This window comes from Siphateles boraxobius, unplaced genomic scaffold (assembly GCF_051911475.1).
Source record: "Siphateles boraxobius isolate OS27281-9 unplaced genomic scaffold, OSU_SipBor_1 130, whole genome shotgun sequence".
NCBI classification, from domain to species: Eukaryota; Metazoa; Chordata; class Actinopteri; order Cypriniformes; family Leuciscidae; genus Siphateles; species Siphateles boraxobius.
Window position 1 is genome coordinate 3,054,178 of NW_027508734.1, and position 18,351 is coordinate 3,072,528.

At 40.2% G+C, this 18,351-nt stretch overlaps 1 protein-coding gene across 1 annotated transcript; it reads right to left on the bottom strand.

The window, feature by feature from the left end:
* Window positions 1-835: 835 nt before the first annotated feature.
* LOC143736524 (aerolysin-like protein) lies at window positions 836-1,901 on the bottom strand. The gene has a single exon (XM_077227220.1). It carries the CDS (start codon window positions 1,899-1,901, stop codon window positions 957-959), a length of 945 nt encoding a protein of 314 aa, XP_077083335.1. The 3' UTR covers window positions 836-956.
* Between the last annotated feature and the right edge of the window lie 16,450 nt (window positions 1,902-18,351).

An 18,351-nucleotide genomic window follows, 5' to 3' on the forward strand; every position in this document is an offset into this window, starting at 1 on the left:
CACCTGAGACTGTTTGTTTCCCTTTGCTCTGTGTTCGTTCTATAATCTACTGATACCATAAAAAAAGGGTGGTTTCATTTTATTTCTTCTAGAAAAAAAGGATATATATATATATATATATATATATATTATTTTTTTACGTTTAAGGTTTTTTTGTTTTGGGTCAAATAAATAAGTCACTATTTGTAACCAATTTTGTATTTGTTTCATTCTTTATGTTCATCCAGTAATTTGACTACAGTATTGTTGTAGGAAGAAAACAACCCATAAGCCCATAACAAACAGTGAAGTAGCGTTTTATGTAACCAAGGATACTTGTTTACACAAATAAATTTTTTCCCTTTGTGTATAGCATATAGGCTATATTTTTGGAGGCACCGTGATAAATTATAGTTTTTGTAGAAATACCAGAGAAAATCCAGCCAACTCACCATCAATTGCTGGAGCCCAGGTCTTGCTGCTTTACGCGCTTTTAACAGTAAGGTTACACGAGCAATCGCACACGGATTTGTTTTAAAGTTACAACTATATGATTTAACCACTTTTTGTCACTTCTAAGGTCTGGTATAAAGACCGTTGCTCATGTGGTGAAAATGGTTGCCCAATAGAGTAAAGTAATGAAAATAATTAGAGGGAACAATGCTTTCAACAGAGGGTTTATTTAATAAATTGTCATTTATTATGTATTAAATGTAATTTGAAACAGTATTACTTAATCAGATTACTTTAAAGTGATTTACACTAAATATGAAGCTATATGAATATTTGTGTATTGGTTTTATAGAAGGTTTATTGAAAACAACAAAAAAATTATATATATATATATATATCCCCTGGACCCCCAAACACCACACCAAAAATACAATGAGGCCTGCATGTAAAGCAACTGATACATGATTGAAAAAATTAGAAGTAATCAAATAACTTGTGCATTATATGTGCAATCTGTCTTGACATTACAGAGGAGATTCCTTGGTATCCACTTTGATTTCAGTGTAAGTGATGCCTTTGTAGCTGCCCTTGGTTCCATACTGTAACACACGGCCATTCCTGCAGGTGATCTTCACTGTGCCAGTGTAAGGCAGGTCCAAATTGGCTCTGCCAATGGTGATTGAAACGTCCAGCTTCTTCCCTGGTGGCACATCTACATCTGTAGTCAGAGTTTCGGTTCTCTCATCTGTGTTCTCAAGATTATAAGTGTTTTCTGATCCAACAGTGAACTGGAATCCTGTAGTAGCTTCTACAACCTTTGGAATCACAGCCTTCACTTCCATACTAACCGTTGAAGTAAAACTCTGACTCATAGACCATGAGGATCTTTGGATCACTTTCTTTGAGCTTTCAATTTTTTGTTTTTGAGTGGTGGAGGATTTGTTACTGAAAGTGAGGGATTTGATTTCTTCTTTTGTCACCTTTGGTATCAGTTGGTGGAGAGTGGGATAGTGGACATTGGTGAGAACTCTTGATTCCTCTCGGAGAAACATGAATCCCATGCAGTCAATGTCCCGACCACATTTTCCTACAACTCCCAAACAAAAACCAGAGCTGACATCAATCTTATATTCTGTTTTTAAATTCTGGTCTGTCATCTTTGCAAAAAATTCTCTCCCCTGACTGGTCTCGAATTTGATGGCTCCAAGACGATTTCTGTCGTCGTTCCCCCACAGGGACAGTGAGGTGAAACACTCACCAGGCTGGAACGTGAACTCTTCATATGGTCTACCATCTGGTCTACCAAACGTTTCATGTTTCCCATCTGAAAGCTTGACACTGACAGCCCTAATATACCAGTCTCCCTTCCAGACTCCGATCTTCTGTAAACTGGCACCGTTCTTCTCACCAGTACATGAGAATGCACCACCTCCATTTCCACCAATTAGTTGAGGAGTTGTGAAGGACATCTTCAAATTAAATCTGTCTGAAAAAAATATCAAAGATCAGAATTAGCATAAACTTTACACTCTATTGCAGTGTTTCCCAACCCAGTTTCTGGAGACACAACAACTGTCACCGTTTGGGTTTGAGGAGAGGCGAGGACTAAAACGCAGAAGAAAACGGTAGTGATGTTATATTTGATACTGAAGCTTCAAAGCATGTATCGAGTTCGCAGCACAATTTCTCATGAAGCTCCATGCCAGAGCACATAGAGAAACACGTGATCAATGAAAAACGAAGCCTCACTTTCTTTCTTTGAATGCTTCACTTTGCGTGTCGGAATGTTTGAACCCAGACCAATACTCTGCAGGGTTTTGGAAGTTTAAGTCCATTTACTATTATATATATATAGAAGAAAAAAAAATAACACCAACATTTACTTGCATCAAGCAACTCTGTTGGTATTTTTATAATTAGTATTAATATAATTGTAACATAATTTTTTTTTGCCACACTTTAATATGTTTAATTATATTATCAGAAAACTGTACATTTAGTGTTGTCGGGCTTTGCGGACTCGGGTTTATGGCTGCTATTAATTTGACCTGCCACAAGATGGTGCTGTTTTCGACACTGATGCTTCGATTCTTTTCCTGAAACATTCAGGGGTAAGCCTCAGTGCTTCATGAGGCTTCATTTGCCCATCCCTAGAAAACAGGCTTTATTTAATAATAAACAATAAAACAAAATAGAAATAAAACTACCCTGAGGTGGAAAACAAGACAGACAGACTTGATTTGAGAAACATACAAGGAAGAATAACAATGTTCACACGAGAACGAACCAGCACAGGATTGCAAATACAAATAACCCAGCATTTTTTAGAGTGTATAAATTTACCCCAAACCTTTAATTGAATCCCCCCAAAATAGACTTTAATCTTAATTAATATTGTAAGATGTGTCTAATTCTAATGCTCTTTAGTGTGATCTGTTGTTTGTATATTATTCTTGCAGTTCTGTAATAAAATAAGGTGATCAGACTAATTGTGCATACACTAGTATGTCTTGCGCGGTCCCCTAGATCATGAAATATTCGTCAGAATATTATGACCTTTTCTTGTTTTACAATACCCTAATAATTTTAAACTGAGGTTGGTGTCTTTAGAAGTGCTGGATTTTACATAAATAAATCACAATAATCCCATGCTATGGGCACTGTTACGTCTCACCTCTTTGTCCAGGGGATAATAGGGAACGACGAACAAATAGTGAAGAGACTTTGAGGATCTCCAGCTCTCCAGTCCCAGATTCACCAAATAATCAAACAAAGTTCACTTTGAAATGGCATGTCTGCCTTTTATTTCTGTACCCTTTGACAAAGCTAAACAAAAAAATTAATAACATCAAGTAAACAAAACACATTACAAATAAATCCAAAACAAAAAGTGTTACCTCGGGAGGAGGGCCCAATTCAAAAGAAAACAAAAATAACCTCTACCTAAAAGGGGAATAACATTACCTTACCTATACAAAACAGAAAACAAAACAAAACAAAACAGATAACTTCCCTCACTCCCTAACTAACCATTAAACAAGAGAAAAGTTCTGGGTATCCTCCACCCTACATTACCCACAAACTCTTAACTAATCATAACTGAAAAATAAATTCAAGAGTCACGTTAGGACACACATTGTGACCACACACATCAAAGAGCGCGACCAGCGCTCACTTGTCTGGGCTTGGAGAGCGGAACAACCTCAAACGCCGCGATGTCTCTTCCTTTCCTCAGCACTCTCTCTGCTGCTTTATTAGACTCCTCAGGACACGCACCAATCAGTGCGCGGACAACACTCACAGTTTAACGAGCACAGGTGGTAGCCCTTAATCCTATCAAAGGCACAAGAAAAGAGAAAGAGAATACACATGCACATAACACTCCTAGTATGTTACAGACACACAATGAATACGTCCTTGGACGTAACAGCACAGTCATTAACATAGACTGTAGCTGAAGTTTTTTTTTTTTTTTACCTTATTATTTAAAGCTTCCGCTTTTTGAAAGCGGAATTACAATAAATGCATTAAAAAAATAATAAAAAAACGGTCATTTGACTGGCAGCAGCGGATTACAAACAAAAAACATAAAAGTAAAACATCCAAATTTAAATAAAGTGCAACAAACTCAGAACAGAAATTTCCCTTAAATGTTTTACAGAAAAACACTGTTAATTTGCAGTTATGTCCTGAATTAATTCAAATGACTGGCAGCGACAGAACATTAAACACTAATAGATATCTCAAGATCTCAGCATCTTCACTTATTACAATCCACTTTTGCTTTATTTCATTCATACAAAAGTCCTTATTGAGATTTAAAAGGTTTAGATGTTGATGTCTTATTGAAATAAAAGTTTGTGGTCACACAGACTTTACAGGGTCGCATACCGCTAGTCTGGCCCACTTGGGACCCAGGAATGGAGGAATTTGCTCTTTTGACAATTTAGGTACTTCTGGACTCTGGGGAGCCAGCGGCGAAACCATCTGAAGAGCGCGTTCCCCATCCCTGGGTGGTCTGTCTCAGGAACGCTTGGTCTGATGCTTACCACCTGGTTTGGCAGCGCCTGAGACGGGCTGGGCGGCCTCCCTGCGGCCGGCTCCATGCTCAGGCCTGTTTGGAGGCTGCTGCGGTGGCTTTGCGGGAGTGGAGGTGGTGTCAGAAGGACGAGCAGGCAGAGGAGCTGCCACCGGGCAGGGTGGAGGCAGTAGCGGGCCGCCGGGGCAGGATGTGCCGGATGGCCTCCTTCTGCACATGGGCGGCCGAGAACTGTTGGGCACTGTTCTCTACCACGTCACCGAACAGCCCAACCTGGGAAATAGGGGAGTCTAGTAACCGAAATTTGTCCGCATCCCCCATATCAGCCAGGTTGAGCCAGAAGAGGCAGCGGCCGCCGGACACAGGTGTTTCACGACAGACTGCTACACTGGAGGGATAGCCTTGTAACCCTTCACCGTTCCTCCGTCAATGGTAGTGAGGGGGGAAGAGCTACTCAGGCAGTTTGTGGCAGAGAAAGGTGGCATCCATGGCCTGGTAAGTTCCCCATGCACTTCGGGAAAGAAATGCACTAGGCCGGCGAGCTGAGAACCAGCACGGCCCGCCCTGAGAAACCAATCTTCCAACCGAGACTGAACGGGACACGGTAGAGGATTCCACTCGAGGCCGAAAGCCTTGGCGGCCCGTTTCAGCATAGCTAACATCTCTGGATCTGGTTCGGGCAACGTTATGCAGCCGAGTCATCATCTCCAGAATGAAACGGTTCGTCGGTACATTACAGATGGACCAGGGCGCTTAACGGGGGGCTCCACCGGCTGCGGTGTGATAGAGGAATTACCAGAAGGGGAAGCCATCACCCATCCAACACGGCACCCTGGGGTGGGGCGTGATAATGGTGACTCCACCTTCACAGACGAAGGTGAGTATCGATCTCAACACCCCGATAGTAATGTTGAACTACCCACACAAGCTGCTTCAGCATGCTGTAAGCCCAAACACGTGAAACAACTATTGTGACCGTCAGATGGGGACAGGGAACGACCGCATCCAGAAACGCACGGGTGAAATTACATATTTTTCTTTTTTTTTAATCAAAAAACGCAAACGCACCCGTGTTGCTCTTTCAGGAAATTAAAAACTCTCACCAGTGCCGGAGCACACTGGGGAATGATCGCAGCAACACTGGGGAATGATCGCAGCAACACTGACAGGGATGGTGCAGCCTGTACCAGTGAAGCACTCACTTTCTTCGCCCTCAACCGGCTGTCAGACAAACAAACACAAAAAGAATGCTGTTAAAACAGCAGTTGAGAGCTCAGAAGGCTCTCGACCACAACTGCACTCGCGCTGTAGAACCACCAGCACTGGGAGAGCCTTCCTGAAGAAGTACCGACACATTCGCTCGTTGAAAAATATTCAACACTCTTCAGTGACATCGACGTGAAGACCGATCGCCTCCGAAGTGGAAGACAAATGGTGCGTGCTTCCACTTTCATATTTATACCCGCGCTGCGGGGCTGAGCGTGAGATGCAAAGCTCCCGCGCCAATGTGATTTGGCTCATTTTTTCAATACTCGAAGATGAATGGCTCCCTAAGCATGATCCCAATCAGTCGACACGTCGAACGTGAGCGATTGGAAGGCAACTAATGTTAAAGAGTCAAGGGGTCGCCCCCTGGGGGCAGAGAAAAACAGCGGACCCCCGATGTAACTTTTCTTGCTGGTGTCACTGTTGGAAAGTGTTACTTTAGAAAAACTACTGATTAATAAACTTTTTAATGTCACATTTGGTAATATTTGCATTTATTTATTTTTGTAATATGGATTTTTTACTCATTCAGTTTTTTAAGGCGGCGCCGCCTGCCTTGCCTCATGCTCATGCCATGAGAAATGCCCTTATTTGCGTAAATTATTATTTTTTTATTATTATTTGTGAATTATTTTCGTAAATCTAACGCCAAACCTTTCCTTAAATCTACACATAACATTTTAAACCTATTTTGACTTTTCATTTAAAACAAGCTGTTGGAATGCTATTGCTAGACAACCAATTAATGTCTATGGGTAAATTTTGTGTAAAGAGGACTCCAAATGAAAACATTAATTCGTGCTTTAGATACGCAGTGGCAGAAAATTGGGCAGGATAATCTCATGCAAAGTATTAGAAACTGTTAGCTAGCTACATCTTAAGTCAAGTGCCCTTGAGTGAAAGTATACTTACATGAATGATGGCAGTCTGAAATGCTTCTCAAGAGCAGCTCGTCTGGTCAAAGCTGGAAAAGTGTGATGTGTTTTGTCAGTCTGCTGCTTAAATAGAGCTCAGAAGGGGACAGGCTGTGGCTAAAACACACCCCGAGTGATCCAGTGAAATCAGCTCCACCTCACAAAGTAGAGTGCCATATTAAAACTATACACCCGAGGCAGTGTAATCAGATACCCCCACCTCACAAAGTAGCATGCCATAGGCCTATTAAAACCATACGGAATGCAGCTTGTAATATAAACATTCAGATAAAAGTTCAGGTCTGAATGCAAATATGAATATAATGTAGCGTGCTTCTGGCAAATCTGCCGTACTTCCGCTCAATTTTAATTTTCCTTCAGTACTACATCTGGGATTGTGCTGTTGTCTTTAGTTTTCTCCGGTGAATATTTTACCGGGCCAATCAGCGAACAGAGGGAGTGGCTGAGAACGATGACATTGATGTTGTGTGTTATTTTGAAGCCATTCGGTCTGTTGTGGCAACGCTGCCGAATATCAAGAAGTTAAAGCCGGAGCAAGAACAATCTTTGCTTAGTTTTGTTGGTGGCCATGATGTTGTGGCCCTCCTCCCCACGGGGTTCGACATGACATACGTCACTACGTTAAACGTTAACGATTGGTTATGGTAGATCCAGAGTGACTCTGGGCAGATCCAATAGTTTTAGACTTCAATAGAGTCCCCGCCTACAAGGAAGTTAACGCTTGTCAATGGAGCAGTGCCAGACTCTATAGCTGTGTCCCAATGTGAAGGTTGCGTCCTTCGAAGGCCGTATTTGAAGGCTGATTGGCCGCATTTGAAGGCCGATTGCGTCACAGCGGCGCGACAAGGATGTCCCAATTCAAAGGCTGCATCTTCGAAGGCCGCATTTGAAGGCCGATTGCGTCACCGCGGCGCGATGAAGGCTGTCCCAATTCAATTTCGCATCCTTCGAAGGCCGTATTCAAAGGCCGGTTGCGTCATCGCGGCGTGACGAAGGCTACCCTGATTCAAAAGCGACGCCAAATGCACCCTTCGTTTCCCCGTGAAAGGAAGGATACATAAATGAAAACTGTTAAACGGTTTACATAAATGGATCCTTCGCGGTCTATCCTACCCGATCCTACCCCATAAGTCATTGCGTGCCGGTGACGACAGCACTTTTATTTTAAAAAAATGACGGATGATTGTTCTTCTCGCCTAGCAACTGTGACAGCTACCGATGATGAGCGGGAGTAACATTTGAACTGCACTTTTTTATATTCAATTGGGTTTTATATTCCCGTAGTACGGAGCCCGGAAAGTCTCCTGTGGGGGAAAAAATCAATCCGTGGCGACGGTTGTGCAATCCGTCCCCTCAGTTTATAAACTGTACTCACGGATTCTTAAACTGTTGCCTCGGTTTAACAAATCGTGAACACGATGATTCAACCAGGGCACCTGTTTATGAGGGATGGTTTGCATTGTGTTTAAACTTCAGTTTTTAAATGGATAATTTCTTCAATTTTCTAAAACTCCATTTTTGGGAGGAAAAAGCTCAGTATAATAGAATAAGCAAAAAAAGACTTCAAATATAAAAATTAAAAATAACACAAACACAAGGTTTTATTATATAAAAATAAAACATTCATAAATTATTTTATGATTAACATATTAGCCTACTGTCTTCAGTGAACTCATTTATAGTTATAATTATAAACACAAATAATAATAATACTAATTATCATTATTATTATTAGTAGGCTACATATTTAGAAGCCGCTTTTATCAAAAAAAAAAGGAACAAAGCAATTCGTCAAATGTCAGTCATAATACAGGTTAGACAATAATAATACAGGGCTAAGATTATCATAAATAAACACAAGATTTTGAACATATTCAAGTGTTTGTGTGGAGTGTGGAGGTGCGCGGGCGCGGACACTTGCATTTTTCTATCAACAGTGGAAACAACTTAAAATAGGCTACTCTATCATTTCTGGTCATACAGAAAATAATAATACATCATTCACAACTACTTTTATTTGTGCAAAAACGAATGGACGCAAAAGTACACGGACCCAAGACTAACTTTTTCTACAAATAGCCTACATTATTTGAAATATTTAATAATATAAGGACTTTTGCGTCCACGCGTTTTTCTTTTTTTAACCCGTAATTGAAAAACGAAAAATGAACGGTTGTTCGGCTATCTTTAAAACGCAAAGTTGAGCACCAAAATTTGAATTTGAACTGTACACCAAATGCTGCGCAAAAAAAAAAAAAAATATTGACGTATTTTCAGATTTTTGTTTATGACTTTTTTCCCCTTTATTAAATATTTGAAATATTCACAAATTAATAGGGGGGAAAATGTGGATTTTGCTGGTTTTCTAAGGCCAAATTAGAACCTGGAAATTCGATTCGAATTTGTTCGTTTAAAAGTGGACATTTCAAGCTTGTATAGGTAGGCTATATTTTGTTTCAGTTCATTTTTAAGACGCGCTCCTAGCCACGGATTGTTTTGTTTTTTCCCACAGATGGAGTTTTTTTCCCCCTCCATAATACGGTTTAAAAATATATTTACCATATTCATATTCATAATTTATATTGTCCATTTATGCTACATAATAAAAAGAATACACTAGCCTACAAAATCGCATCAGGTAAGATATAAGTGAACATTTGAACCATATGCCCATGTATGTTTTCTTTTCTTCTCATTACACTATTTACGTAAGTTAACACCCAATACTTGAACAGTTTAAAGTGTAATCTGGCAATTCAGGAAGCAGCTTCTGAATTGGGACGCAGAACACTTCTGGCCATGATCCGGCTATTAAAGCCGAAAATACATGACTGAAACATCCTCACCATGTCCTCCAGTAAAATATAAACAAAATACTGTTTATTCAATTATATAAAATGAATTATCAGGATGGCAGCTGTAGGCTACTCTCGCACCGTTGCTTGGCGTCAGGGGCGGTAATCGGGAACACCTGCGCAATTCGGGAATCATACGAAGGCTACATGCGGAGCTTCCTTCGAAGGCTGAGCAGGCTGGGTCCTTCGAAGGACGCAGCCTTCACATTGGGACACAGCTCATGTACAGATGAAATGTACAAGAGTCTGGTGGGACCAGGCTAGAGTCATTTATCCCGATGGTATAATAGCAACAGCGCCCGAGATCCGCCAACACAAAGTTACTTGCGTTTCGCGTTTGATACTTGCGTTTCAGATCATTAAAATAGGGCCCAATGACAAGTTAATTTCGGATTTTTCACAAATTCGTTGTACAGAAGCAAATTAACTTAACTTGATTTAGGATTCTTGTTTTATTTTACAAAATCTTGTCTAATCTGTAGTTAGGAAATCTTAAACCGCTCCATTGAATCCAGTAATCAAATCTCTGGTCTGTTACCAAACAACCAAAAGCAGCAGCTGGAGAATGGAGATTAAAATTATTAAAACGGAGAAAACAAAATAGTTCTGCTTTTAATTAAGTGCAACAGAAAGATGTTTTGATAAGCCAAGTAGAAAAGGCAAAGCCTATCACTATATTTTGTGGGAGTCCATACATATTTATGTTTTGTTGTGGAATTGCAGCACATCATTATTATGTGATTTGTACTGTTGGATTTCAAATAATTTTGAAGTTATCAGATACCAGTCTGGTTGTCCTAAAGTTAAGAGAGTTTTTAGGGTTATTTTTTTTGTTGTTGTTGTTGTTTTTAGTTTGGATGCTTCTGTAATACCCTTTTCCTACCCCCCTAGATAATGCACATAAGACATTCTGTAATAGCTTTTGACCTAAATGAGGATCTAACAGAAATGTCCATGGTTACCAAACAGATAAGATAGGATTTTAAAGATGTTTCTGTAATATGCCCCCAGGGTCCAAACCTTCACCTGTCTTGAGGGCAACACCTGAACCAGCTAATCAAGATACTTAAGATCACTAGAAACTGTATCATTGGTTTTGATTTTGCTGAAAAACTCATCGTTATGTTTCCTGCTTCCTGCTTCCTGTTTGTTATGTGGTTCCTTGTTCCTTATGTTAGCCTGCCATGTGCTCCCCCTTTGAATGTGTCATGTTCTTAATGGTTGTTCATGTCATGTGTTTCTCAGTTCTGTTTATTCCTTGGTTCAATAAGCTCAATAAGTTTGAGATGAGCAAAATCTGCTCAGAACCGATCACCAGTGATCACTGCGAGATACATGCTGGTTAGAAATGTGTCCGAGTGCGGTCGACCTTGCTCTGAAGTCATGCTGACGTATGTCAAAAAACTAAACTTATAAATTATGTGTTTAAAGGAACACACCAAGGTTTTTTGAAATATGGCAAACGCATTTTCGTCTCAGTGCATGTGCATGTTCGCAGGAATGATGAGATGGTTAGCAGATTATCATCACTCAATGGCTGGTTGTCTAAGTGGTGTCCGCAAAATAATTTAGAATTTATAGACAATTGGAAAAGTTTTTGGGGCAGACCTGGCCTGTTGAAAAGAGATGGTATTCATCCCTCCTGGGATGGTGTGCTCTTCTCTCTAGTAATATGGCACATAGTCTTAGAGCTCAAACATGACAATCTGGGGCTCAGGTCAGGAAGCAGACAAACTGGCTAAACCGACCGTCTGATGTCTCACGTCACTGAGGTCAGATAAATCCCATCACATAGAGGCTCTTTCACCTAGATATCATCATAGAGACTGTGTCTGTTCTCCGAATTAGGAAATACAAAAAACTTCCAAACCGATCTAAGGGTAAAAATTTAGTTGATGTTCAACAAATAAAAAAACTGATATTATACAAATGAGCTAATGATAAAGCTTGGGTTTCTGAATAATCAATCCCTTACTTCAAAAGCACTTATTGCTAATGATATGATCACAGACTATAACCAAGATGTGCTGTGTTTGACAAAAACTGGCTAAAACCAAACAATTACATTACTTTAAATGATTCCACCCCCCCAAAGATTGTGGTTATACACATGAACCTCGTATGAACACATCATTATTATGTAATTTGTACTGTTGGCTTTCAAATAATTTTGATGTTATCAGATACCAGTGTGGCTGTCCTAAAGTTAAGAGTTTTTTTTTTTTTTTTTTTGAGTTTGGATGCTTCTGTAATACCCTTTTCCTCTTCATTGTTCAGATAAGATAATTCACGTAAGAAATGTCATTCTGTAATAGCTTTTGACATAAATGAGGATCTAACAGAAATGTCCATGGTTACCAAACAGATAAGATAGGATTTTAAAGATGTTTCTGTAATATGCCCCCAGGGTCCAAACCTTCACCTGTCTTGAGGGCCACACCTGAACCAGCTAATCAAGATACTTAAGATCACTAGAAACCGTTTCATTTTTTTTTTAAACTCTCATAGTTATGTTTCCTGATTCCTGTTTATTATATGCTTCCTTGTTCCTTATGTTAGCCTGCCATGTGTTCCCCCTTTGAATGTGTCATGTTCTTAATGATTGTTCTCAGTTCTGTTTAGTCCTTGGTTCAATAAGCTCAATAAGTTTGAGATGAGCAAAATCTGCACAGAACCGATCACCAGTGATCACTGCGAGATGCATGCCGGTTAGAAATGTGTCCGAGTGCGGTCGACCTTGCTCTGAAGTCATGCTGACGTATGTCAAAAAAATAAACTTATAAATTATGTGTTAAAGGAACACGCCAAGGTTTTTTGAAATATGGGTTATTCCCCGTCTCGCCTAGATTTAGGTGGGCAAACGCATTTTTGTCTCAGTGCATGCATTGTCTTAGTTCGTTTAGCGGCTACTCGATCCAATGATCCAAACCGCTGAGAGAGTAAGACAGTGACTCTAAGCACTTGTGACGCAAAAATAAAACATTGGTGCATAAAAAATTACTTTTACTTGCTTTTCTTTACTGCACAGACTGATGTTTCTCTACCTCGATCAGTGAACAGGTGACTAATATTCACATTCCCACGTAATCCCATGACCCCCCACCATGATCACATGACAACATTAACTCTTTCATGTCTACTACATTCCAGCCCCTTAATTACTATCAAATAATGATTAAATTTTCATTAGGACATGAAATTTTCAAATTAACAATGCATTAACAACTTTGTATAATGTCCATTTCTTCTTCCAAAAAAGGAAAAATCTTCAAAAAAGTAAATCCCTGTTATCCACTATAAGCACTATGTCTCCTGATTTAAAGTTGCATTTGACTCTCGACCATTTCTGACGTTCTTGAAGTTGCGGTAAGTACTCTTGAACCCATCTTTACCAGAACAAATCTGACATAAATATGTTGCTAGTCTCGATGAGCTGAAAGACTAAAAAAAAAATTTCCGACAAAACAATCTTTGCTTTGCAATGTTTGCACATGGTTTGACAGAAGTACAGTATAGATTGTATCGATCTTTTAAAGTAGTTTATACCACATCTCAGTCATAATATATTGTCATTTTCTTTGAGAAATTATTATTTTTAAAATAAAATCTAAGTTTTATTGAGTTATTTGTGGCACTTGCACTCCAAAACCTTTCTCTCTTAGTATTTTCTTGTTCATTTCTGCTCACTCACTCATCAGGACAGACTTGAGTCTCGTATGACAGATTTCATCTGTTCGTTCTCTATAGGGGTGTACGTGTGTCTGTCTCATCACTGTCCTGTTTTAGGCTTCTTATTTCTTATCTTTTGTAAAAACATTAGTACACTAATTCAAGAAAAGTTGAACATAATGTTGTTTAACATAAATTTCAGATATATTTAATGTAGCAACATTAAGTTCCTTCCATCACAGCAGAACATTTCACTACTGATAAAATTCGCGTCTGTTATTGCCGCCACAGGTTTCCCATTGAAAGCAAAGGAGTTCCTAATGCGCCACAGAGTGACGCCAAGGGGCGCCTTCGGCGTCTGCTGTGTGACGCCTCGGGCGCTTGACCATGCTTCATTTGTTGACGCCTTGGGAGTGAGAATGGGTTGTGTTAATGCGTTAATTTTGACAGCACTAGTTATAATGTTATAGTCTACAGCAATGCTTAAATCTAATGCAAAATCAGCAGATCTACTCTAAAATATAACACTTTTATTCATTTTATATGACACTTATCGTGACACTGGAAAAAGAGCTAGCTTAATTCTTCATTGACAATTTTGCCAGAAGTCCCTGTTAATCACACCGACCCTCGTGCTAACAAGGTCATGCACTGATGCATCGCAACAGTACAACAATTATGTAAAATAACTAAAGATACTAAAGAAAGTAATATTAACTTACCTCAACATCCTTGCGCAGGTTTGATGTAGAGTTTTTATAAGCTGCCAGTTCAGTCGACTTGGGCAAACACAGCTTACACTGCATAATAAAGCTGTTGTCTTTCTTGCACTTGAAGTCAAAGTGGTCGCTTAAATATGGCCATGGGTTTGCTTCAAGAGAAATGGATGGTATTTCGATTTCAGCTGGATATGCATTTGTTTTGTCCGTCTCCATCATTCTTTAGCGCGTTTGTTCTCCCGCCCATCAATCAATCAGTGCAGTTTCCTTGGCGCGATTTTTTTTCTTTGCATTTTTTTTTTTACTCAGTAGTAGTAAAATCTTTTTTTGTCCCTTTACAGGGCAATTTAAGTAGCTTCAACCTCACAAACATACACATTTTTATAAAACATAAAACAAGCAAAACATCACAAAACCTTACGAAAAAATATCACAAACCCCGGCCATTTAAAATAATTCTTCATATAGCTACTATTTAAAATTCACAGCACCTTATCTTTGTTTCAAATAAGTATTTACACTCATAACTGCGTTTGAAACAAAAGACCTAGAAGCTTTAACGGTCCTCCACTTGGACACTCTATATCGCTTTCGTGAGGGAAGCAATTCAAATTCTAAAATCAAAATGTGGGATGTATCTTCTAGGATAGTCAAAGACTTCCTAGACAGCAAAATCCCCAGTGTTAAATTAACTTTTCTTTATTCACCATAATATTTTAAACTTTTACAACACAATCCAAATAATTTATTCAAGTTGTTCACATATAATTTTTTTTTTTTTTGACACAGACATCAAGAATCAGCCTTGCTTGCATTGCTGAGATTCATACGCTAATTATTCATGTCTGTGTGTGCCTACCTGAAATACTTCTTGAGAAGGTTTTTTTTTTTTTTGTAATTGATTTGATCCTTTGGATTTCATTGAAATAGCTATACATGTTACGCTCAACAATGACAGTGCTGCTATAATCCATAAAGTAAACTTAACTCAGAAATTAGGCTCTCAATGAGTTCAGTGATTCAGGTCAAACAATGATTATGTTAAAACACAACCAACACCATCAGAACACCTTCTTTTTTGTTCATCTGGCTGTTACAACTGAATTACAGCCGCCAAACAAAATCTAAAGTTAATAATGTAAGGGTCAAGAGGCCAACTAAACTAAACACCAATCACCATAATGGTGAACATTTTACATTAATTTTCTCCTTCAGTGATTCTGCTTGTTAACATCAAGTGTCTTCAATAATACTCAATCATCACTCAATTAAGCACTTAATTATCTCATTCACTTCAACACTGGTTCAGTGTCACTATAACACTCTGAGAGTGTGGACTCATATAAACACTGAGCAGTGTTAATTTAACACTGGGGATTTTGCTGTGTAAGAACATTTCTCTCACACAAAGCAGACAAACCCAACTGTACAGATCCTGTAATCTTTGATCGTAAATTAATAATGTGCTGAAGCTGGGATCTACTTTTAACATTTAATTCATACAACCAACAGATCATAGCAAAAGTTAAAACACTTTCAATGAAAGATCTATAAAACATTATCAATATGGATTTATCCACTTCAAAGGACTTAAGCTTCCTCAGTAAATATAACCGTTTTTGTGCTTTCGATATAATAAGATTTGTGTTTTCCACCCATCTAAGTTTATCATCAATCAATGTACCCAAATACTTATATGAACTGACCTTCTCAACCTCTTTACCCGCAATAACTACTTTAAATGGAGTTCCGACAGAGTTATAAAATTCTACAGTCATATCTTTAGTTTTGGATATGTTAATTTGTAAATGAGAACTCTCACACCAATCCAAAAAAATGTCAAAATGGGCCCATGCTCTGTGTCACCTTGCTTTAACAGACTCAGCACCACTGTATCATCGGCATATTTAATAATATGTCTGTCTGGATATTTACTTCTGCATCTATCTGTATATAAAATAAATTATAAATAATCAGATAAATAAATAGATAAATAATCTGTAACGGATATGATTTAAAATGTAGCGAAGTACAATACTTCAAACAAAACATACTTAAGTAAAAGTAAAATTACAGATTTTAAAAACTACTTTAAAAATAGAAGTACACAAAAAACTACTCATTTACAGTAATGCGAGTAAATGTAATTCTTTACTTTCCGCCTCTGCGATTCCCAAATATTGGGAGGTGCGTAAACGGCGTTTATGTGCGTTTAGCCTCCACTACATCCCTGCATCTGTTCCACAATAACTTACATGAGACAAATAAGCATGTTCAAAAAATTTGCATTCCTCTGGTTATGATGGTTGACTTCCTACCTGATCAGTGACTGTATTTTTTGTGGGTTCATGAGGGTAGGAGAGTGCTTTTAGTGACAGTCCTAAAGGTCAGCGTAAAAGCTTGAAATGTGATGCTAGCAGCTTCAGGTATAGCCAGTGGACGGGTACAAGTAGGGGTGTGACACGCACAACTATCACAGAGCAAACAAACAGTCATTAATCATCAACAAGCAACATATCAAAGTAACCAAGATAATCTGAATTTAGGAACCCTTTCATTGGTATAATTCAGTTCCCTTTCGAAGGGAACTCAACAATACGTCAACGACGCTATGGGGAACGCCTCAGGCGTGACAGGTGTCTGAAATCACTATCAAATCACGTCAATCATATTGACCGGCGACAGCCCGTGAATCATTAGCGTGAATGATTAACGTGCGACCTGGAAGTATAAAGGGGCGCCTTGCAAACATGACAAATCACCTCATCGTCTTCAGGGACTGTCTGTTTGAAAACGCTACTCAATGAAACGGTAAGAAAATGAAATGTACAGCACACGAGTGTGTTTTTTCCTGCCTGGGAGAAGAGCGCGCACGAGAGGTTCTCGAGGGAATCCTCTGTGTGAACTGTGAGCGTTTTTCTCTTAAAACGCTCCGCTCTCGTCTGGCCCTCTTCTCGAGTGAAGGGGGTTCAACGTCTGGTCCGCGTGGTCCCGCTCGTGCCGAGGCAGAGCGGCGACTTGCATCATGGGCTTCCAGATAGAGCTCATCGATCATCTTGAGAGTCCTGTAAACCTCTCAAATGATTCGACGGCTGACGAGGGCGAACTGCAGGCACCAATGGTTTCCTGCAGTTGCTGCTCTTCAGGACGAGCAGGAGATGGCTGAGGAGGTTTATAATCAGGTAGATCCTGAACCCTCTCAGCCACCCTGCCCCGTGTATGCAGACCTGGTGGATGTTGTGGAGCGCGCCGCCAACAGGCTGTAGCTGCCATGGCGACGCGCTAGAGGAGAGACCGCTCGCGGTAGGCTTGGCGATCGGTTTCTCCCCTGCCATACACACCAGCTCAGGTGAGCCTTCCATTCCTTCCTGATCTTCACACGGAGATCGAGAGGGCATGGAAGAGCCCACACTCTGCCCGTATTCACCGACATCAGCGGGTTAATTTCGCTGATGTTGAGGGGATCGCAGAGCATGGGTATGTGTCGATGCCGCCCATTTGACGAGTCGTTTGCGAACTATCTCGTGTCTGGGCAGGCCTACTAGCTAATAGCAAGTCATATTCTGCCATAAAGTACACTGTTGGAAACCATACTACACAGCATAATTCACTAATGGGCTTCCAGTAGCGCTATAAGGTATGTCCCACAATGTTGGACACTGAGAGCTCCAACCCTGCCATCCAAACCGCTAAAGTCAACAGCACGTTTGAATGGCAGAGCATACACGACAGCGGTTCAGGCTGGTGCTTCCCTGCACACTATGGCGGTGCTGCAGGCATATCAGGCCGACCTGCTGCAGGATCCTGCATACCGCTGAGATCCGGTTCCACACCCAGGCAAGCGGGAGGGCCTGGCCCTTCACGGTCCGAGGACCGTAGACAGGGCCAGAGAGCCAGTGTCGCCTCTCGTGCGCCCCCTCCGTGGAGGAACAGGGTGCAGAAGAGGCGTGACTCCCGCAAGAAGAGGGATCTGAGGGAGGTTATCCAGCACAAGCGCACACAGTGTCGCTGATGGATAATCTCCCCGGAGGGCTTCATTAAAAAGAAATCCAGCCCTCTCCTCTCTTCTGACTCCCCAGACGTTCATTACATCAGGCCTGGGGCTGGGCCTATGATAAGAACGATGTTCCAATGGCCCGCCTAGGCTTGGCTAGTAGAAACGCCTCTTTCAGGCATGTAAAGTGGTGGACCCCAGGGTCATAAAGAACTATCTGGCGAGTCTTCACTCCGCACGCCGCAGGTGAGCTGACTGGTCTTTTAAGAGTAATTTTTTTTGTGAATTAAAATTCCGAGATGTATCTCTCTACAGACCTCGTTCCCTGTATAGAGCTATGGGGTCATGTCAAGGTAATAAGTTAAGAGAAGTTTCCTGGATCATTAGGGCCCTGAAGTTCCCCGTTAGGTGGCCAGAACGATAACTATGTTAGCCTTCGGGC

Excerpts from the sequence above, each read along its gene's own strand:
- LOC143736524 (XM_077227220.1), bottom strand. The coding sequence starts at position 1,901 with ATGTCCTTCACAACTCCTCAACTAATTGGTGGAAATGGAGGTGGTGCA.